The sequence below is a fragment of the Mobula hypostoma genome, chromosome 10, assembly GCF_963921235.1.
Source record: "Mobula hypostoma chromosome 10, sMobHyp1.1, whole genome shotgun sequence".
Lineage (NCBI taxonomy): Eukaryota > Metazoa > Chordata > Chondrichthyes > Myliobatiformes > Myliobatidae > Mobula > Mobula hypostoma.
In genome coordinates this window covers 89251380-89275710 of record NC_086106.1, presented here as the reverse complement: position 1 = coordinate 89275710, position 24331 = coordinate 89251380, and the positions used below count along the sequence as shown (strand labels likewise).

At 39.6% G+C, this 24331-nt stretch overlaps 1 protein-coding gene across 3 annotated transcripts in view; it reads right to left on the bottom strand.

Annotated features, from left to right (window-relative positions):
• Positions 1-24331, bottom strand: part of taf1 (TAF1 RNA polymerase II, TATA box binding protein (TBP)-associated factor) — a 169994-nt gene that overhangs the window by 48406 nt on the left and 97257 nt on the right. For all 3 annotated transcript variants that reach the window (XM_063060824.1, XM_063060825.1, XM_063060826.1), the window contains 7 exons: positions 18933-19037; positions 13934-14134; positions 13561-13702; positions 13299-13429; positions 5834-5914; positions 3386-3535; positions 1781-1900 (listed from right to left, as the gene is read on the bottom strand). In XM_063060824.1, the coding sequence (XP_062916894.1) occupies positions 1781-1900; positions 3386-3535; positions 5834-5914; positions 13299-13429; positions 13561-13702; positions 13934-14134; positions 18933-19037 (930 nt within the window). The remainder of the gene's footprint in view (positions 1-1780; positions 1901-3385; positions 3536-5833; positions 5915-13298; positions 13430-13560; positions 13703-13933; positions 14135-18932; positions 19038-24331) is intronic.

Here is a 24331-nt window from a genome sequence, read left to right as displayed (position 1 = left end):
AATAGAGGAAATTCTACAGGGCTCACAAACTTTCTAGCGTCACTGTAGATCAGCTGGTTGAGTGGTGTTGAAACAAAAACCTTGCACTCAATGCCATTAAGACTAAGGAACTAACAGTGGACTTCAGGAAGGCAGAAGTCAAGGAACACACACCAGTCCTCATCAAGGGATCAGCAGTGGAAAGGTTGGGCAGCTTCAAGTTCCTGGGGGTCAACATTTCTGAAGATCTATCCTGAGCCCAACATATTGATGCAATTACAAAGAAGGAACAACAGTGGATATATTTCATTAGGCATTTGAGAAGACTTGGTATGTTACCAAAAAACTCACAAACTTCTACAGTTGTACTGTACCGTGGAGAACATTCTAACTGGTTGTTGCATCACCATCTGGTTACGGAGGGGCCATTGCACAGGATCAGAAAAAGCTGCAGAAAGTTAGAAACTAAGCCATCATGTGCACTAGTCTCCTGAGCAAGGTATATCTGCAAAAAGTGATGACTCAAAAAGGTGGTATCCGTCGTAAGGACCCCATCACCCAGGACATACCACCTTCTCATTGCTACCATCAATGAGAAGGTACAGGAGCCTTAAGACACACATTCAATGTTTCAGGAGCAGCATCTTCACCACCACCATCAGATTTCTGAATGGACGATGAACCCATGCACACCACCTGACTATTTTTTCTTCTTTTTGCTCTCTTTTTGCACTACTTACTTAATTAAATTTTATATGTATATATATTTATTTATAATTTTTAAAATTTATGTATTGCAATGTACTGCTGCCACAAAACAACATATGCCAGTGATATTAAACCTGATTCCCTTTACCACCTATCCCCTTCAGCTTCTTACTTCATCCCCCTCTCCCACCTATCTAGTTTCATTTGTCACCTTTGTGCTTGTACTCCTTCCCTTCCACCCATCTTCTTATTCTGGCTTCTTCCCCTTTCCTTTCCAATTCTGATGAAGGGTCTCGGCACGAAATCAAGTCAAGTCAAGTCACTTTTTATTGTCATTTCAACCATAACTGCTGGTATAGTACACAGTAAAAACGAGACAACATTTTTCAGGACCATGGTGCGACATGAAACAATACAAAAACTACACCAAACTACGTAAAACAACACTACACTAGACTACAGACCTACCCAGGACTGCATAAAGTGCACAACACAGTGCAGGCATTACAATAAATAATAAACAAGACAATAGGCATAGTACAGAGCAGATAGGTTGGTGTCAGTCCAGGCTCTGGGTATTGAGGAGTTTGATGGCTTGGGGGAAGAAACTGTTACATAGTCTGGTCGTGACAGCCCAAATGCTTCGGTGCCTTTTGCCAGATGGCAGGAGGAAGAAGAGTTTGTATGAGGGGTGCGTGGGGTTCTTCATAATGCTGTTTGCTTTGCGGATGCAGCGTGTGGTGTAAATGTCTGCAATGACAGGAACAGAGACCCCGATGATCTTCTCAGCTGACCTCACTATCCGCTGCAGAGTCTTGTGATCCGAGATGCTGCAGTTTCTGAACCAGGCAGTGATGCAGCTGCTCAGGATGCTCTCGATACATCCTCTGTAGAATGTGGTGAGGAAGAGGGGTGGGAGATGGACTTCTCTCAGCCTTCGCAGAAAGTAGAGACGCTGCTGGGCTTTCTTTGCTATGTCCACTATTTACTTATTTCCACAGGTGCTACCTGACCCGCTACGTTTCTCCAGCATTTTGTATGTGTTACAGTGAAAGACTTATTGCTGGTAAAACTGCACACTGGAACAACTTACTTCTTCCTCAGGAACTCCGAACTTCCGAAGAAGCTGTTTGGCATTTTTCAAAGATAGTCGCCGCAGGTCAGCATCTGTTCCTGTCACTGTCTTCTTCACTGGTTGAGGCTGATTGTCATCCTGGAAATCAAGTCAAATTTTAAAATATATTTTGTATTTACTCATACAATTTAAAGCAGTAAAGGTTCAACATGAACTCCAAAAAAAACTGGAATCTTGTGATTCATTCTTGTGTTTTAAAAAATAAAATCACAGGATTCAAGAAGAGCATCTGAAGGTCCTTCGGCATAATACATTACAGTATAATAAAGTATTAGCTTTATTTGTCACATGTACTATACATCAAAATATCAAAACCTGCAGTGAAATACGTCCTTTACAGTTCAACGATCAAAACAGTTTAAGGATATATGTGGGGAGCCCATAAGTGTCATCAAGTTTCCGGTGTTAACAGAGCATTCCCACAACTTACTAACCCTGACCTGTATGTCTTTAGAATATGGGAGGAAACCGGAGCACCAAGAAGAAACCCATGCCATCAAGGGGAAAATGTACATAGTCCTTACAGACAGCGAAAAAGTTGAACCTGGGTCGTTGGTGCTGTAATAGCTATGTAACCACTGGAACTATAACCACTATGCTATGATGCCTAATTTATGGTGGAATCAAATTAGACCTTTTCCCAGCACTGGATATCAATGGTGGCATTCTGTACAAACTTTCTACTAGCATCAAATGCATTCTACCTTTTGGTTGTATGTTATATCACAACATTTATGGGTTTAAAGGCAATTACTGGGTTCCATCTCCCAAGTCTGCTCACATGGAACGCAGATTTTATTAAGTAACTAACATAATTTTTAAACAAATTCTTTGTGTTAGTATGCTCCATTATCCAAAGTTCGTAAGATTAGTAACAAGAAGTTCATAACACCTGAAAAAAGTAGTAACTGTTGCATTTGCATCAAAAACTTTAATAAATAAAATTCTTCATGAGAATTCCTAGATGCAGACAATAAAAAATTCGTCACATTCTGAGCACAAGTTATCAATCCAATTTACTCAACATAGTCAGTTGGAAGCAAATAGGTATGATCCATAGACTAGCCCACTTGTTTAGTTTTTCATTGATATATACTATCTCCAAACTTCCTTTCTCACATAATAAGTACAAGGTCAGTTATACTTGTACAGCTAAAAATTGAAGACTAATGTTGATAAACAAAATTATTTATGCATATCATCCAAAAATTAAATCTTAGAAATTTTTCACTGGATATTACTGATTAACTCGCCAACAAACAGTAACTTAATTTCACTTATAAACACCAAAATGAAATCAATTTACATGTTATGATAACATTAGGTTAATGATTTAAGTCACATAATTCTGGCCAATGTCATGTGAAATTTAGCATCAACTCTGCTGAAGGTTTTATTTGAAAATTTGGAAACAAAATTAATAAATGAGTAAGCAAGCACATTGACCGCTGCTACATATAACTACGAGTATGAAAAATGAAGTACGCATTGTATGGATTGATAAACATAGCTTCTAACACTTTGCAAAAAAGGAAGAACATCATCCAAACTGCAAAGCATTACCTTCTGCTGCTGTGGTTTGTTGGGAACCTTGACGTAGGAAAATCCTTCACCACAACCAGTAGGATCAGCAACCCCAGTCACCTCCAGTAGACACTTGCCCTTCATTGCAGCAATGAATGCTCGTGTTGTATTCCAAGGTGCTGTCCTGACCTGCAAAAGGGCAATAAGAAGGAAATGTCAGCCAAGGAATATTGACCTCATGAAAACGGATATTAGCGATCACAGCATTGACAGCTTCATTATAATCCACAACAATTCATCCTTACTGAAGTAATGGTAACCGGATAATCTTACCCGCATCTGGACCTATGATGGTTGTGTAGTGGCACAGGTGGCAATATTGCACAGCTAGTAGTACTGCTACCTGAAAATTCTAACAACCTAACATCTGGTGTAGTCTGTGAGGAGCTTGCCGGTTCTTCCTCTGACCCTATGGGTTTCCTCAGATGTCTCAGTTTTCTCCCACAGGCCAAAGTTTTGATCATTCATTATAAATTCCACCTAGGTGTGTGGGTCACTAAAGAATGTGGGGGGAGTTGATGGGAGTATGGGGAGAATAAAACGGGATGAGCATAGGATTAGGATAAATCGCTACTAGATTGCCAGCATGAATTCAGTGGGATGGAAGGCCATATTGCATGACATTATCATCAACACCATGCTCCTTCTCTCTCCCCACACATATTGATACTATTTGCTTCCAGAAGTGTATCTATCAGCTTCTTTAATATTATGTCACTTGGTCTCCATAGCCTTCTGGCAAAGAGAATGCCATTAAGTTCATCACTCTGAGTGGGGAAAGTTCTCTTCATCCGAGTCCTAAACGTTTGGCCTTGTATCCTGAGTTTATAATCTCCTGTTTAAGACAACCGTTTCACCAACTGAAATATGACTGTCATATGTTACCTCCCACTCCATGCATTTTCACTTTACACACCAACCTTTTATATGACACTTTATTGAAGGATTTCTGAAAATCTAGGTACACCACAACAGATGATTTTTGCCTTATCTATTCTTCTAGTTGTATCTTCAAACAACTGCCATATTCTTACAGAAACATTTTTTCTTTATTTTTCTTCTTCAAGCACAATTTCTATTCTCAAAATCTATATTGAACTTACCTAATCATGTTGATTTTTTCTTAAGTGTGTCCTTTATCTCATCCTTTAAAACAACTGCCAAGACTTTTCCCACTAATGATCTAAGCAGTCTTCAGTTTTGTGTTTTCTTTGCTTTCTCTTTGCCATCATCCGCTCTGCAGGAACCATTCCAAAATCTATTAAATTTTAGAAAACTGATTCCCAGTGCATCCACCATTTCCATGGTTAACCCCTTTGAAACTCCTGGATGCAGATGATCAGTCTTTGGGCATTTATTGGCCTTAGTACATTTCATTTCTCCAGTACTATTTCCTTTGTCACCTTGTTTATGGTTAGGGCTTCACAACATTTCTGGGAAGTTATTTGCATCCTCTTTACTGAAGACAGCCAAAATATCACTTTAGTTTCCCCTCTGTTTTTCTGTTCACAATTATGAATTCTCCCATTTCTAAAAGTAGGGGGGCTACAGTTAATTTCAGTAACTTTTCTTATTTCGAATATTTGTAGAAACTTCAACAGTACACTTTTATTTTCCCTGCAAGTTTGCTTTCAGGTCTATTCTATTTTCGCTCTCTTAATCAATTTATTTATCTTTCTTTTCCAATATCTAAACTAATCACCAAGTCTGCTACTTTGCATAGCATTCTTATATGACATCTCTCAGGATCCAATTCTATCCTTGATCTACAAAACAAACTGCTTGAGTAAACCAGCAGGTTGAACAGTAACTGTGTGAGGGAAGGAATCGTCTACATTTTGGGTCAAAACCATGCATCTTAATACTCAGTCCACTGAGTTCCTCCAGCAGATAGTTTGCTGCTCCAGATTCCAACATCTGTAGTCTCTTGCGTCACTATCCTTGATTTATTTGTTAGGCACAGTTGGGGCTCACTTTTTTAAAACTCCTTACACCAAAAAGGAATATACAACTATTGTAGTTCTTGCGTTTGCTCCTACATTTCAGCTGTTCTTAAATGTCAGTGATTATCCCGACATCTCCTTGCCACATGATTATTCCATTCTGTGGGACAGCTGTAACAGTGAAGCCTAGAACTCAGTTTATGCTATGGGGCTACAGAAACTAATTGTGACTGTGGGAATAGCAGGAACAGAGGGGAAGGAGAAAGAGCTGGAGAGAAAAAGGTGGAAGTGCGGGGCAAAAGCAACTAATAGTCTAGTTCAAATACAATCTAGCCTATTAGCTTTAGCAATCCAAGAATCTAATGAGAAAATACTTCAACTCCATGAAATTATAAATGGTGTTTCAACATGTGCATTAAGTGCATGATTCTAATTTCAGGAGCTGAGAATTTTTACTTTAATAGGAGCAGTTTCCCTTTGTTACCTCATCATCAATCTTCATCTGAAATTCTTCTTCATTCTCCTCTTCTGGTGCAAAAAATGATTTTTCGCCATATCCAGCATCCTGCAAGTAGTGAATGCAAGGAACTTAACATAATTTGGTTGACCAGACTTCAGTGAATATGTTTATTAGATCGAGTTCAATAATTACTTTCAACAGATATTTATTTTAGAAGTCAAGCATAGGTTCTTTACATTGAGCAATGCATTTTGCCGGCTAGTCTGATTAGTATATAAATGAAACAACTAAGTTCAGATTCAAGTTCAAAGAAATCACAGGAAAGATTATAAAACGTAAGCAAGCTGCTCATCCTATAAAGTCTACAATAGTTCAATGCAATAGCTCGTCCCACTCTATAACTCCCCCACCCCCACTGCCATCCTCACATGCCCAATAACATTGCATTTTATTTTCCTTTCAGATAAGTATCCAGTCTCTTCTGAACACCATATTGGAATCTACTCCATGATCCACTTCAGTAATTTACTCTTTAACCATCCACTACATAAAATATTTTCTCCACATCACTTTTGGTTACTTTGCCCAACAAATATAATTTATATTGTTTGATCCTTGACTGTTTTGCTAATGGGAACAGTTTCCCTCTATCCATTTGTCACTCTTTTCCTTATTTTATCGAATACCCCTGAAGCTCCTCTGTTCAAGTAAGAACACAGCTTCTCCACTCTATTCAAATAACAGATTCCTATATCTGCAGCATCATTTTTAAATTTTCTTCAGCAACCTCCAAAAGCCTACAGGTCTTTTGTAAGGAATGGTACCTAGAACTAGACATGGAGCTCCAGCCGTGGGCAAAATAAAAAGAAGATTTATCAAGACTGCCCTTGTGCTTTGATCCACTTATAATACCAGCATTTATGTTTTTTTAAAACCTTTTCAACTTTCCAATCGACAAGCATACAACCCAGATACATGTTCTGAAACAGCCCTTTTTTACCACCTCCTTGTTCATTCAACTATAATTTAGCACTAAATAATAAATTTCAAGTGCCATGTCCATTCATTCTCATTACATTTACTCTCATTTGTGTTCACTATCAAAGCCAATAATATTTGATTAAAAAGTAGATCTCTGCCAAACTTCACCATACAACTTAGTCCAATACAAAACACAACCTTCCTTACTCGTTTTAGTTTTCTGACTCGCCTAATTTGCTATCCATTCTGTTACTGCCTATATTAATCCACAGACTTCAACTTTGATGAAAAGCCTATTTTGCAGCATTTAAGATCCATTGACTGCATTGTCAGATTAATTAAGCTTCGACTGCCTTTAACTAATTTATGCTGGTTTTCCCAAATTAATCCAAGCTTATCAAATTTACTATTATTTCCAAAAATTCCTCTGCCATCAAGGTTAAATTGACTGGCTTATAGTCGCTGGGTCTATCTTTTCACCCACCCTGAAATAATTTGAAATTCTTCAGTTGTCATGCACCACCCATGTACCACGAGACATCTGGAATTGCCTCTACAATTTCCTGTTTTCCTTCCTTCAACAATCCAGGATGCATTTCACTTAGAAAGGCGATTTATCAACTTTAAAACTAGTATTTTTAGTTGCATCCTTTCTACATCTTTTAACACATTAAACATCTTAATTACATCTTTCTTTCCTGAGACTTCAGCAACGTGATCTTTCTCAGAAAAGAATGATGCAAAATTATTCGAGATTCAGTTGTTAAGAAAGCATTAGCTTTTCTAGAAACAATCCGAAATTCATTCCAAAATCAGACTCATGTACAATTATTACCACAGGATTTTGGCCATATTTGAGGAGGGAGAATCTCCTCATATATTAGTGCAGCTCCCTCATTGGGCTTGTATCAAAACTTGGCTCGTTAGCCTGCCCTAACAGCCAGGGACTCGGCCGTGAGAAGGCCACTTTTCATAAGCAATTTACGTCTAGAGTCGGTATAATTTGGGCTTCAAACAGGAACGTCATGATGTTCCGATTAAAGAAACCTCAATTTGAGCAAATGCTGTGTAAATACTGCCCATACACAATTGTCAGCCGGTAAGAAATAACAAATCATACACCACTTAAAAATTATAAAGGAAGTACATTTACAAATGTTGCCTTTATCAAACAGTCAGTAAGAAAAAGAAAAGGGAAAAATAAAATTAAAGGGCCCATTACAGTAAACCAGTCTCAATGTGTACATCACTGGAGCTCATCTTGAAGTTGTGCTTTTACTCAGACACTGGACTCATGGTCTGCATGAAAGCACACACTACATTCTGAACTTTGCTCAACATTCCTTCTCCCTCTCAATAGCCCTTCCTCCTTGGAGCCGTTCATCTGCACAAAACCCCCTTGTGCAACAGGGACACTCCTTCCCATGGCATCCGCAGCCATCTCCCCTTCTGTCCCCTCCACAGCTCCCGCAAAAAGACCACAAACGCTACCAGTGTCCGTCCCCAATCTTTCTCTGCCCAGCTTTCTCTAGATCCTTCTCCCAATTCCACCTTCCTGATTGGCTGACACACCATCTCTAAGCTGAAGTGATCTTTAGCCAAAACCCTAAACAAGCTATCTGCAGGACACACTGCTTCTACAGAAAGCTACTAAGTGAAATACCCTACAGCACTAGCAGTAAAAATCTTAACCAGAGCATTACATTAGAATATATTAAATGATGTTATGAAGTATTACTGATCAATTTGAAATTTCAATGGAGACACAATACAAATTTCATAAACTAAAAAACAATATGGCCTCCAAACATTCAATTACATCCAGACTTAAGTAGCAAATATTACCACTTAATAGTATTGCCAGAGGGTAAACAATGTGGACCCTATGAAGGAGTGGCAGCAGAATACAAGGCCAGAGGTAAATAGATTTTGGAGCTAGGATAGAAGAATTCATAGCCTAAGGATACAGCAAAGAACCTGGATTGGGAATCCATGTTTGACAACTCCTTGCTCTCCACCAGCTCTTATTATGATGAGTGAGCTGATCCAAGATGAATACTTATTCACAGAATTTTGTAGCAACACTTGCAGGTGTCTAGTGCTATATGGGTGGTGCATGAGAACTGAAGAATTTCAAATTATTTCAAGAAGGGTGAATAGATAACCAAGTCATTTTCAAGACAAAAGATATGACAAACCCAGAATCATTAAGCTGTAGATTTAATGAAAACAACTTTTAACAGTCCTGATGCTTAACTAATGGCACAAAGAGATCCAATGGTCAAGACAGCACAGATTCCAGCTTTCAAAGAGACCAGCTCTAGGTACTCAGGGTATATTGGGACTTGCATGTTTCTGCACATTCCTCCCTCCCAGTCCCCCCCCTTATCTCAACACACATAAATGTTGCTGGTGAACACAGCAGGCCAGGCAGCATCTCTAGGAAGAGGTACAGTCGACGTTTCAGGCCGAGACCCTTCGTCAGGACTAACTGAAGGAAGAGTGAGTAAGGGATTTGAAAGTTGGAGGGGGAGGGGGAGATCCAAAATGATAGGAGAATACAGGAGGGGGAGGGATGGAGCCAAGAGCTGGACAGGTGATAGGCAAAAGGGATACGAGAGGATCATGGAACAGGAGGTCCGGGAAGAAAGACGGCGGGGGGGGGGGGGAACCCAGAGAATGGGCAAGGGGTACATTCAGAGGGACAGAGGGAGAAAAAGGAGAGTGAGAGAAAGAATGTATGTATAAAAATAAGTAACAGATGGGGTACGAAGGGAAGGTGGGGCATCAGCGGAAGTTAGAGAAGTCGATGTTCATGCCATCAGGTTGGAGGCTACCCAGACGGAATATAAGGTGTTGTTCCTCCAACCTGAGTGTGGCTTCATCTTTACAGTAGAGGAGGCCGTGGATAGACATGTCAGAATGGGAATGGGATGTGGAATTAAAATGTGTGGCCACTGGGAGATCCTGCTTTCTCTGGCGGACAGAGCATAGATGTTCAGCAAAGCGGTCTCCCAGTCTGTGTCGGGTCTCGCCAATATATAAAAGGCCACATCGGGAGCACCGGACGCAGTATATCACCCCAGTCGACTCACAGGTGAAGTGTTGCCTCACCTGGAAGGACTGTTTGGGGCCCTGAATGGTGGTAAGGGAGGAAGTGTAAGGGCATGTGTAGCACTTGTTCCGCTTACATGGATAAGTGCCAGGAGGGAGATCAGTGGGGAGGGATGGGGGGGACGAATGGACAAGGGAGTTGCGTAGGGAGCGATCCCTGCGGAATGCAGAGAGAGAGAGGGGGAGGGAAAGATGTGCTTAGTGGTGGGATCCCGTTGGAGGTGGCGGAAGTTACGGAGAATAATATGTTGGACCTGGAGGCTGGTGGGGTGGTAGGTGAGGACCAGGGGAACCCTATTCCTAGTGGGGTGGCGGGAGGATGGAGTGAGAGCAGATGTACGTGAAATGGGGGAGATGCGTTTAAGAGCAGAGTTGATAGTGGAGGAAGGGAAGCCCCTTTCTTTAAAAAAGGAAGACATCTCCCTCGTCCTAGAATGAAAAGCCTCATCCTGAGAGCAGATGCGGCGGAGACGGAGGAATTGCGAGAAGGGGATGGCATTTTTGCAAGAGACAGGGTGAGAAGAGGAATAGTCCAGATAGCTGTGAGAGTCAGTAGGCTTATAGTAGACATCAGTGGATAAGCTGTCTCCAGAGACAGAGACAGAAAGATCTAGAAAGGGGAGGGAGGTGTCGGAAATGGACCAGCTAAACTTGAGGGCAGGGTGAAAGTTGGAGGCAAAGTTAATAAAGTCAACGAGTTCTGCATGCGTGCAGGAAGCAGCGCCAATGCAGTCGTCGATGTAGCGAAGGAAAAGTGGGGGACAGATACCAGAATAGGCACGGAACATAGATTGTTCCACAAAGCCAACAAAAAGGCAGGCATAGCTAGGACCCATGCGGGTGCCCATAGCTACAGCTTTAGTTTGAAGGAAGTGGGAGGAGCCAAAGGAGAAATTATTAAGAGTAAGGACTAATTCTGCTAGACGGAGCAGAGTGGTGGTAGAGGGGAACTGATTAGGTCTGGAATCCAAAAAGAAGCGGAGAGCTTTGAGACCTTCCTGATGGGGGATGGAAGTATATAGGGACTGGACATCCATGGTGAAAATAAAGCGGTGGGGGCCAGGGAACTTAAAATCATCGAAAAGTTTAAGAGCATGAGAAGTGTCACGAACATAGGTCGGAAGGGATTGAACAAGGGGGGATAAAGCCGTGTCGAGGTATGCAGAAACGAGTTTGGTGGGGCAGGAGCAAGCTGAGACAATAGGTCGGCCAGGACAGGCAGGTTTGTGGATCTTGGGTAGGAGGTAGAAACGGGAAGTGCGAGGTGTGGGAACTATAAGGTTGGTAGACCAGGTAAACTTGAGGGCAGGGTGAAAGTTGGAGGCAAAGTTAATAAAGTCAACGAGTTCTGCATGCATGCAGGAAGAATAAAGTCAACGAGTCTGCATGCGTGCAGGAAGAATAAAGTCAACGAGTTCTGCATGCGTGCAGGAAGAAAAAAGTCAACGAGTTCTGCATGTCCATTTCCATTTCCGACACCTCCCTCCCCTTTCTAGATCTTTCTGTCTCTGTCTCTGGAGACAGCTTATCCACTGATGTCTACTATAAGCCTACTGACTCTCACAGCTATCTGGACTATTCCTCTTCTCACCCTGTCTCTTGCAAAAACGCCATCCCCTTCTCGCAATTCCTCCGTCTCCGCCGCATCTGCTCTCAGGATGAGGCTTTTCATTCTAGGACGAGGGAGATGTCTTCCTTTTTTAAAGAAAGGGGCTTCCCTTCCTCCACTATCAACTCTGCTCTTAAACGCATCTCCCCCATTTCATGTACATCTGCTCTCACTCCATCCTCCCGCCACCCCACTAGGAATAGGGTTCCCCTGGTCCTCACCTACCACCCCACCAGCCTCCGGGTCCAACATATTATTCTCCGTATCTTCCACCACCTCCAACGGGATCCCACCACTAAGCACATCTTTCCCTCCCCCTCTCTCTCTGCATTCCGCAGGGATCGCTCCCTACGCAACTCCCTTGTCCATTCGTCCCCCCCATCCCTCCCCACTGATCTCCCTCCTGGCACTTATCCATGTAAGCGGAACAAGTGCTACACATGTCCTTACACTTCCTCCCTTACCACCATTCAGGGCCCCAAACAGTCCTTCCAGGTGAGGCAACATTTCACCTGTGAGTCGACTGGGGTGATATACTGTGTCCGGTGCTCCCGATGTGGCCTTTTATATATTGGCGAGACCCGATGCAGACTGGGAGACCGCTTTGCTGAACATCTATGCTCTGTCCGCCAGAGAAAGCAGGATCTCCCAGTGGCCACACATTTTAATTCCACATCCCATTCCCATTCTGACATGTCTATCCACGGCCTCCTCTACTGTAAGAACATCGACTTCTCTAACTTCCGCTGATGCCCCACCCCCTCGTACCCCATCTGTTACTTATTTTTATACACACATTCTTTCTCTCACTCTCCTTTTTCTCCCTCTGTCCCTCTGAATATACCCCTTGCCCATCCTCTGGGTTCCCCCCAACCCCCCCCGTCTTTCTTCCCGGACCTCCTGTCCCATGATCCTCTTGTATCCCTTTTGCCTATCACCTGTCCAGCTCTTGGCTCCATCCCTCCCCCTCCTGTCTTCTCCTATCATTTTGGATCTCCCCCTCCCCCTCCAACTTTCAAATCCCTTACTCACTCTTCCTTCAGTCAGTCCTGACGAAGGGTCTCGGCCTGAAACGTTGACTGTACCTCTTCCTGGAGATGCTGCCTGGCCTGCTGCGTTCACCAGCAACTTTTATGTGTGTTGCTTGAATTTCCAGCATCTGCAGAATTCCTGTTGTTTGCCCCTCCTTATCTCATTTGTTCTCTCATTATCCCTTCCCTTTGTTCCTTTGTTTCTGACTTCAATGAGACATGAAATTAAAATACAATCTTTGACTATTGAGTCAAGCAAAAACCAAAGTAGTTGTCTTTGAATATACTGGTCCAGCGCTTGACGGGCAAACATCAGGACTGCAAAATCAAGAAAGGATTTTATCAGACTTTAAACAATTTCTGGCCTTTTGCCTACACCAGAAAGGGGAATTGAGAGGAGAGTGTGAGAGGTTGGTCAAGATCAACTGAAATACTCTATTGGCATTCAGAGTAGAAAAGGATGTGGAGTGCAGATCTTTATTGAACATGGCACTGAAGTAACTTTTAAATTCTTAAGAAGTAGTTTATTTAATGTGACCCTGAAATGGCAAAGCTAATGTAAACTTATACTACTATCCAGATAGAGTTTCTGATACATATACCAAAAGGTAATATATAATTAAGGCACAGTTCAATCAGGATCAGACTATTTTAAAGCCTATGTTGTACAAAACATTATTATAATATAACCAGTGTAGTGATTTCTAATGTACATTCACTTTGACATAATCAAGACTGCATTATTCCATCTCACCTTTAAACGCTGCTCTGCTGCTAACATGCTGTAATATGCACAGCACTGCTCTGGCGATACCATGGCTCGAATCTCTTCTTCAGTGGGTAATCGGAAGTCTGGTTTTAGTACCCACCAGTTTGAATCCAGCCCTTCAGAAATAGATTAAAATAACATAACTAAGCCGCTCATCTGTATGTTTCTAAAGTAACAAAGAAAACCTCTTTTCAGTACATATTCAGTAAAAGGGCTCTTCAGTGACTGCATATTCATGAGTTTATACCTGTTCGCTTGAAGTCAGCACACAGTTTTAATCGCTTTCTAATGCTGCTCTCAGAGTGGGAAGGAAATGCCTTTTTTATGTCTTCCATGCGTATTCGGCGTGGGCGATCCTTACTTTTCCAGAAAAGGCGGTAAATAAATACCTAAAAAAATGTTAGCAACTATTATACATCAATCTTATGAAGGCCATGAACTTACAAATTCATCAATCCATAATTTCATGGGCATCTAAGATAAAATAAGTGGGGAAATGGGACTGATGGGAATGCTGTGAGAGCAGGCACAGATTTAAACGGTCTTAGACTTAAATAGTTTAAGTGGCCTCCTTAAAATGTCATAAGATTAGAATTCTGAGGATTAAACACCATGCTTACCTGAAGAAAGTCTCGCACATGTGTGTTTGCACGCTTTGAGTTTGGACCAGGAACTTCATAAAGTGGACACTGCTGGCCTACAACAAAAATATCAACCAGCTCTCTAATATGATATCCCTGACGAGTTCGTATTATCAGAAAATCTGTTTCTGGCATTTTGTGTAGGTATATTGGACAACGAAAGAGGTTGTTTTCAAATGCCTGTCAAAACAAATAATGTCAATTAAAAATCAAGTTATCTTACTCTACTTCAAAGACCTTTGTTTAGTTTTGACCTCCTTGCTTATTGACAACTTACTGGCCTTATGTTCATGACAAGGTTTACGTTTCTGAACATCAGAAATATATAATGAACAAAGAGACTAACGAAGAGACAAGGAAAGAGAATGAGGCAAATCACAAAGTTATTTGTCCAAAGACTACCGATTACAATTTCAGTCTTTTAATAATTTATTTAACTGAAAAAGATTAAACATGTAAATCTTTACCACAAGGGCCAACCCCTACCCAACTTTGTCCAAATATGAATTCTATTTGAACCTTCATGGCCCTAATTTCAGTAAATTCTGAATTCCTCTACAGTGGGGACTTTGCAGGAATGATACAAGATGTCTCTGTTTTGGTGAGTTTGTCTCTCATTACTTGCTGGGTTGAATTTTTCTGGTTAGACTGTTTTGGGCTCTAAGAGATTTAATTGCTCTATTGGATACTAAGAGCTTCCTGTTCCATCAGTTCTTTAGTTTCTCAAACTGTTCATTGACTTCCATTTTCCCAGGTGGCCTTATGCCTAGTTTCTGCTCTTCTGCTGGATTAGTTACAGTTACTGAACCAAACTCCTTTATTTCATGGCCCAATCACTTCCTGCCACTTGCCCAATGTTATTTTCTGTAGAGACCAGGAACCAGAAATTCTAAACCATAGCATAATTAAAGGTTTATGGTTACTCCATAGAGAAAAGGGTTGATTCAGCATCTACTTTAATAAGACACAGAATAAATTCTCAATCCTTTAATGAGTTTCATTTTAAACATAATTTTCCTATTGCTAGCTATAGTTCAAAGAATGCATCTTCACTCTTTAGTTAGAAAATTATGGCTTTGAAATTTGAATACTATATCTATGTTAACCTTCAGTGTGGCACTGAAACATTGGTTGTTACATCTTATTTATTTATCTATTTTGTTATAAGAGTGTGGAACAGGCTTTTCTGGCCCATTGAGCTCCACCACCCAGCAACACACCTATTTAACCCAACCCTCATCACAGGACAATTTACAACCACCAATTAACCTACCAATCGGTAGTCTTTGGACAGTGGGAGAAAATCAGAGCACATGGAGGAAACCCACACGTCATAGGGAGAATGAACAAAATCCTTACAGACAGCACCGAAACTGAACTTCAATGCCCCAAGCTGTAATAGCGTCGCACTATCTGCTAAGCTACTGGGGCACCTAATCTTCCTTCTCATGAGCTATCAACCCCAAATTCTATCCTAATATTGATGGGCAAGATGCCACAGCATTATTAAAAAAAAAGGATATTCTCCAGAATAAATTCTTATGTAAAATATGGCCTAAGGAGAGCCAGTTATTCAGAATGTTAATGCAAACAAGGCTAAGATTGAGAGTCCCATGGTGATTGTGGAAGAAAATTCAATTTTGAATTAAATTTTGTTGTCAAGCTTGACTAACTAAGTATTGCCCAAGATTTGGGTTATGAGGGTGACAGGATAAGATGCAGACTCTGTCTTGTATGTGCTAGCTTAACAATAGCTCATGCCAATAATGAGCTATTACTGATTTTTATCAAGCCTCTCTGGCTAATAGGGGAAGTGAATGAGGATATGCAGTTCTAACTTGGTGCACTGCACAGAGACATTTGTAGACTGGCTGAAACCTAACAAGTGCTTCCTAAAATCGCTGACCAAGTAGGTTTAGCTGTTGCCTATTGCCCAGAATGTAATGTATACATTTAAGATGTATCCTGACATTGCCAGAGCCTTGGAATAGTTCTCCGTGATCACATATTAAAGGGTTAACTGTATACTGAGGTCTGTGTCCTTATTTCTGTTTGATAACAGGGTGAAGTCTCTTACGGTAAATTGGCAACAAAATTCTCCGACAGTAAATTGGTGACGAGAATGGGATCCCTGTGATATGGGATTCCGAGCAAACTTGCTTGAGGAAGTGGGGATGAGGCAAGAGGCGGGTGCCATAGCTGTCCCATACTAGCCGGTGACCACCCCTGGGTTCCAGTAAAGGAACAAGATGGGGATTAGAAGAGCGACATTAAGAGCTCTGAGAGAGTAAAATCGTAAAATTTAGATTAAAAGGTAAGAGAAGTGACCTCGATGTATGGTAGATGGTTGACCATACTGTACATCGAGAGAAGGGATTGTAAATATTATATGTTAGGAATATTAGATCTTGTATAGTTAAAAGATCGTCTCCACAGTAACTGGAGAAGGAAAATGAGTAATAACAACAATAAGTTTCAACGCAAAACTCAAGGAAAAAGACCCCGGGGTGAGATCTCTCCAATCGAGACCTGCCAGTCCTCTGACAAAGATGCTGATGAATGAGAATACACAAAAGGTGGCTGAAAGGAATAAGATGAAACAACTTGTAGGTGACCTGTTGGTTCCCTCAGGATCCCCAGCAGACAAGGTTTGGTTGGAAATGGGAGATAGCAGGTACTCTAACTTTTTCTCGTGATCTCCTTGGATGGAGCAGTGGGGACTTGGTCTAGAGTATATGATGTGGAGTTTAACAAATGGGAAGAGGTGGTTAAAGAGCATAAGTCTCCAAAGATTAAACCTAAAAAAGAAGAAGAAATTACGCAGAAGACTGAGGTTCCTACATTAGGACTCTCAGCTTCAACTGCCTCAGGCACCAGACTATATCCTTGAATAGTATAGTACTCCCTAGAAATGGCTGTTGGGATGTCCCAGCATTGTGGCCACCAACAGCAACAGCCAAGGAAGGGCTGAGGGATAGCTCAGACTCTCTGTTCCAGGCTCCTTACATAATGGTAGGGAATGTCTTGATACCTAAACTGTGGACCCCGTCTGAAGTACATAACATGATTAATAAAACAAACCAGTAGCCTCCCATAATTGGTTGGTCCAGACTTGCCACATTTTTAAACCATTTCCTGGAGATATCCAGGCTTGCTCAAGATAGCCTATTGAACTTCCAGGCCAGGAGTTAGAATAGGCTTTCCCAATGTTCCCCAAGGGGACTGGGCCCCTCCATCAGGGAACAAGGGGAATGGTGATAGGAGTACTGTTGATGGAATGAATGACTGCCACTCACAAGAGCCAGGCAACACAGTGACTTTGGAGAAGTAACTACCTGTCAGCAAAAGAAGGGGGAGACTATCACCGATTTTATAGTACGGTTTAAAGATACTTGGGAATCAAGTGCAGGGGTACCCCTGAAAAGAAACAACCCACTGGCAGTGCAAACATTTATAAGTTGTCTCTGACCAGAGGTAGCACATTCTTTTAAGCTGACCAATCTGAAGTGACATTACCAAAAGGCAGCAATAGTATTAAGGCTGTAGGATAGCCAGAGTTCCTAAGATAGAACCAGTCTGAGTTGGTTGAAATAAAGATAGGGAAAATTTGACTGATGAAACTTTTGTTATACAGAGAACACACCTGCAAATTTGCTCGAACATCAACCACTCTGTAAACTAAGTGCCGTTATTCATTGTACCTCTGAAAGATTGTATCTTGATATCCCTGAGAATAGATTACCTGTGCTCTGCACTATAATGCTACATAAAACTGAACAATCAGAAAGTCCAGCTGCTCTTTACAGATGGCAAATTGGGAGAAAACCCTCCGGCCTTCAGGGATCCAGATCCCAGTGATAATGATAGAAACCAAGCAAATCAACATGAAGGCAAGAGGAGTGACTCATTATGGACCATTTACAGGGGTAACAGTCGTAACGCCATTACATGCCAACAATGAATTCCATAGACAGAGTCCCCCCTACACTAATCATGTCCCGGTCACCAGATTTAAAAGCCCTCAGCAGATTGTGGATCTCAAGGTTCATCCAGGGCTTCTGGTTGGAGAAGACACTGAATAATTTTATAGGGACACACTTGTCTACAACTGTGTTTATAAAGTCTGTGACAGCTATGCTGTATTCATTCAGATCCACAGTTGAGTACGAGAACACAAACCAGTCCACTGACTCAAAGCAATCCCACAGCTGCCTTTCTGCCTCCTGCAACCACGTCTTTGTTGTCCTTGTCCCTGGAGCGTTGCTCTTTAGCTTCTGCCTGTATGCAGGTCGGAGAAGGACAGCCAAGTGAGCAGATTTCCCGAAATGTTGTCTGGGCACGGAACAGTAGGCATTCCTTACCTGAGTGGAACAGTAGCCTAATGTGTTGGGACCTCTGGTGCTACAAGTTATACACTGATGGTAATTTCTCCCCATTAAATAAACCTCCTTGGAGTCTCTGACTATGATTTGAAATGCATCAGGATGGACTGTGTCTTGTTCGTAGTACCTCCCGCACTTGATTATATTTGGCCGCAGGTGGTATGTGAACTCCGGTGAGGATCACGGATGAGAACTCCCTAGGTATCCACCATCCGTACTGCTGCCCACTAGATGTTTATTGTTTTTCACACCATTCTCTGTAAACTCTAGAGGCTGTCATGCGTGAAAATCCTTGGAGATTAGTAGTTTCTGAGAAATTCAAATCACCCCATCTGGCATTAAAAATCAATCTACAATCGAAGTCACTTCAATCACATTTATTCCCCATTCTGATGTTTGACTGGTACAACAACTGAACCTCTTAACCATGTCTGCATGTTTATGTAATGAGTTCTTGCTATGTGATTGACTAATTAGATATTTGTGTTAATGAGCAGGTGTACCTAATAAAGTGGCTGGTAAGTGTATACTATAGGATGTTTCAATACTACTTTATATTCTGTTTTACATTCAACCTAATGCAGAATCATACCTACCTGCAATAACTGGCCTGGATGTAAAGATCCAAGGAAAGGAGAAGTGTGACAATAAACTGTCTCTCCATATTTGCAGTCAGGTGCACCAGGATCCTTGCCTGGTTTCTGTATTGTAGAATAACAAAATCCAATAACATTAGTAATACACAGCAGATTAGTAATCCAACAGTATAAAAATACAAACATTTAAATGTAATCTAAAATGTACTGGAAGCTTCAATGAAAGGACTGTTTGTTTATACGCAACAGGAATTCTGCAGATGCTGGAAATTCAAGCAACTGTTTGTTTATACACTGGTTTGAATCATAAATCTGTACACCACTCAGTGATGATGAAATTATTTCTTTTTAAATCTTTTTATTGAGTAAGTATACAAAAAAGGTAAGCCATATAAACATTAATACAATGTTAAAGTACAATAAAATTCCAAAAGATAACAATACCAAAAAGAAAATACTACAAACAATGTAATTTAAGCATAAGAAACCAAGATAACATAATAGTATACTAGATTTTATATATATCAATGGAAAAAAAAAAGAAAAAAAAAACCCCCCAAAAAAAAACCCACCGTGCAACTACCTAAAAGCAAAGCAAAGCAATGGGCTAACTTGAAACCAAACAGAGTTAAACTTAAAATCACGTCCTCAATCCCGACCTCCATTAAAACAGTGAAAAAAAAACAAGAAGGGTAAATATTACATTAAATGAAAATATCGAATAAAAGGTCCCCAAATCTGTTCAAATTTAAATGAAGAATCATAAAGGTTACTTCTAATTTTCTCCAGATTCAAACATAAAATCGTCTGAGAAAACCAAAAAAAGGTAGTTGGAGCATTAAGCTCTTTCCAATGTTGTAAAATACATCTTTTCGCCATTAAAGTAAGAAATGCAATCATTCTACGGGCTGAAGGGGAAAGATTACTAGAAATTTTAGGTAGTCCAAAGATAGCAGTAATAGGGTGAGGAGAGATATCTATATTTAATACCTTAGAAATAATATTGAAAATATCTCTCCAAAAAGTTTCCAAAGTAGGGCAAGACCAAAACATATGAGTTAAAGAGGCTATCTGCCCCAAACATCTATCACAGAAAGGATTAATATGCGAGTAAAAACGCGCTAACTTATCTTTGGACATATGTGCTCTATGAACCACTTTAAATTGAATTAGGGAATGTTTAGCACAAATAGAGGAAGTATTAACTAATTGTAAAATCTGCCCCCAATCATCCACAGAAATGGTAAGCCCCAATTCCTGTTCCCAATCTACCCTAATCTTATCAAATGGAGCTTTCCTAAGTTTCATAATAATATTATAAATCATAGCCGATGCACCTTTCTGACATGGATTAAGGTTAATTATCGAATCTAAAATATATATAGGAGGAAGCATTGGAAAGGAAGAAAGTATAGTACTTAGGAAATTTCTAACTTGTAAATATCTAAAAAAATGTATTCTTGATAAGTTATATTTATTAGATAATTGTTCAAAAGACATAAGGGAACCATCTAAAAATAAATCCAAAAACCGTAAAATACCCTTAGTCTTCCAAGTTTGAAAAGCGCGATCCGTAAAAGAGGGAGGAAAAAATATGTTGCCTAAAATAGGAATCGCTAACCCGAATTGATTAAGATCAAAAAATTTTCTGAATTGAAACCAAATGCGCAAAGCATATTTAACTATCGGGTTAGAGACCTGCTTAAGGCGTTTCGAATCAAAAGGAAGAGAGGAACCTAAAATAGAACCAAGTGTATAACCCTGAACAGATTGTAATTCCAATGCTACCCATTTAGGAATAGATAGTATGTCCCGGTCAAGTAACCAAAATTTCATATGTCGAATATTAATAGCCCAATAATAAAATCTAAAGTTAGGTAATGCTAAACCTCCATCTCTCTTAGCTTTCTGTAAATGTATTTTACCCAGTCTCGGATTCTTATTCTGCCAAATAAATGAAGAAATTTTAGAGTCAACTTTATCAAAAAAAGATTTAGGAACGAAAATTGGTAATGCCTGAAACACATATAAAAATTTTGGCAAAAAAAACATCTTAACTGCATTAATACGACCAATCAAAGTTAAATATAAGGGAAACGATTTAGATGAAAGTTGAGTAATATAGTCTATTAATGGTAAAAAGTTAGTCTTAAATAAATCTTTATGTTTACAAGTAATTTTAATCCCAAGATATGAAAAGTAATTATTAATCAATTTAAATGGAAATTTATAATATAAGGGAAGATGTTTATTAATCGGAAAAAGTTCACTCTTACTAAGATTTAATTTATAACCTGAGAAAAGACCAAATTGTGCTAATAACTCTAAAACAGCAGGAATGGATCTCTCAGGATTAGAAATATATAAAAGTAAATCATCAGCATAGAGTGATAATTTATGGGACTTTAATCCCCGAGTTATCCCAGTAATATTTGAAGATTCTCGAATAGCAATTGCAAGAGGTTCTAATGCAATATCAAATAATAGGGGACTAAGAGGACAGCCTTGTCGAGTACCACGAAAGAGAGGAAAAAAAGGTGAGTTTAAGGAGTTAGTACGAACCGAGGCTACAGGGGAGTGATATAACAGTTTAATCCAGGATATAAATTTCAAGCTAAAATTAAACATTTCAAGCACCTTAAATAAATAAGGCCATTCTACTCTATCAAAAGCTTTCTCGGCATCTAAAGAAATAACACACTCAGGAACATTTTGTGAGGGAGTATAAACGATATTTAACAATGTACGAATATTATAAAAAGAGTAACGACCTTTAATAAAACCCGTTTGGTCTTCCGAAATAATAGAAGGAAGTACTTTTTCTAGTCTATTTGCTAATAACTTAGAAAAAACTTTAGAATCAACATTTAATAAAGATATTGGTCTATAAGATGCACATTGAGCAGGGTCTTTATCCTTCTTTAGTATTAAAGAAATTGATGCTCTATTAAAAGATTCCGGAAGTTTACCAAGTTTCAAAGAAGCCTCAAAAACCTTATAGAGCCAAGGAATCAATAAAGAAGCAAAACATTTATAAAATTCAACGGTAAACCCATCAGGGCCAGGAGCTTTCCCCAGATTCATAGAAAAAATAACATTCTTAATCTCATCCATTGTAATGGAAGTATCTAATAAAGAAGACATATCCTGTGAAATCTGAGGGAAGTCTAACTTATCTAAAAAATCATTCATATATTTAGAATCTCGAGGAGACTCTGATTGATATAAAGAAGAATAAAAATCACAAAAGGTTTGATTAATCCCCACATGATCCAATATCAATCGATCATTTTGGTTATAAATCTGATTGATTTGAGATTTAACATAATTAGATTTCAATTGATTAGCCAGCAGCTTGCCAATTTTATCACTGTGAACATAAAAATCACTTCTTGTTTTCTTTAATTGGTTTACAATCGAGGACGAGAGTAGTAAACTGTGTTCCATTTGAAGTTCAGTTCTTTGTTTGTATAGCTCCTCAGAAGGAGCCATAACATATTTCTTATCAATTTCTTTAATCTTGTCCACAATTGCCATCTCCTCCTGCTTCTGTTTCTTCCTCAAAGCAACGGAATACGAAATAATCTGACCCCGAATATAGGCTTTAAAAGTGTCCCAAAGAGTGTTAACCGAAATATCTTCTGTATGGTTAATTGTAAAAAAAAGCTCAATCTGTTCATTCATAAAATTAACAAAGTCCGAGTCCTGAAGCAACAGCGAATTAAAACGCCATTGTCTATTGTTTGGTATATTGGCCATAATTTTAATAGAAAGCTTAAGTGGAGCATGATCCGAAATGGTTATAGAATCATAATCACATTTAATCACTGAAGGAATGAGACGAGAATCAATGAAAAAATAATCAATTCTTGAATAGGAATGATGAACATGTGAAAAGAAGGAAAAATCTTTTTCCTGAGGATGCAGAAAACGCCAAATGTCCGTCGACCCAGAATCAGAAAGGAAAAAATTAATCAAATTTGCAGATTTATTAGGTAAAGTCCGTAAAGGAGCCGAACGGTCCAAAGCTGGAGATAAACAGGTATTAAGATCTCCGCCCCAAATCAATGAAAACTCGTTCAAATTCGGAAACTGATCAAACAATGATTTATAAAATTCCGGACAATCCATATTAGGAGCATAAACATTAACCAAAACTACTTTTTTATTAAATAGTAAACCACTAACCAGTAAAAATCTACCATTCGGATCAGAGATAATATCCTGTTGTATAAAAGTAACTGAGGAGTCTATAAAAATAGAGACGCCTCGAATCTTAGCATTGGAGTTCGAATGAAATTGTTGTCCCTTCCAGAATTTGAAAAAACGTAGTCTGTCCCCCCTCCGTACATGGGTCTCTTGTAAAAATAAAATTTGTGCTTTAAGTCTCCGGAACACTTTAAAAACTTTTTTCCTTTTAATAGGATGATTAAGACCATTAGTATTCCAGGAGACAAAATTAATAATAGACTCCATAAATCCTAAAGTCAACCCATAACAAGGAGGATTGACAATAGGCGCGACCCACAAACCCGGAGAGGAAACAGAACATACAAAAGATACCGGGGAAAAGGACGCAACCAATACTTCAATAATGTATATAGCCCAAAGAGAAACAAACTAAAACGTGAAGCCCCTCCCACCACCCCCCACCCCAAGACCCCAAGGCGAAATCTAAAGCAGACCCGCCAGAAAGAAGCAAGCGCTAAAACTACCCCCATGACTTCCGGTATACGCTCCCTAAAAAAAAGGTATAAATATGAAAAGGGTCAGCTAATTGTAAAACAGTAAAAAAATAAGTAAAAAAAAGTTAGCTCAATTAAAATACACACAGAACAGAACAAAAGCCGGAAAGTATATATTAAAAAAAAACCACAATAAACCTCAAACTCATGAATAGACACAGCAACAAAAAAAAATAGGATTATTAACATAAAATGATTATAAAAAGCAAAACAGAATAAAATTTAAAAAAAACTACAAAATTTAAGGCCGCACAGGAAATACGTAAGATGACAAAAGGGAAGTAACCACTCAGAATCCCCTGGGAAAAGAAAGAAATGACGCAGTTAAAAAGAAAGTTTAGCAGCCATATTAAGAAATCGAAAGTAAACTTTTCTGCCCAAATAGGGCACAGAAAAGTTAAAACCAACCAATTCACAGCCTCCGATCAACGGAGAAAATTTAAAAAAAAGGCAATTAAGATGTTGAAGATGAAAGTTGATCCAGATAACTCTGGGCATCCGATGGAGAATCAAAAAAACGAAGGGCTCCATCTAACATGCGAATCCTTAGACGTGCAGGGTACAGCAGCGCTGGTCTTAAATCCATCTTATAGAATTCCGACATCACGGATCTGTAACGGACCCGTTGGTCCCAGATTGGTTTACTGAAATCTT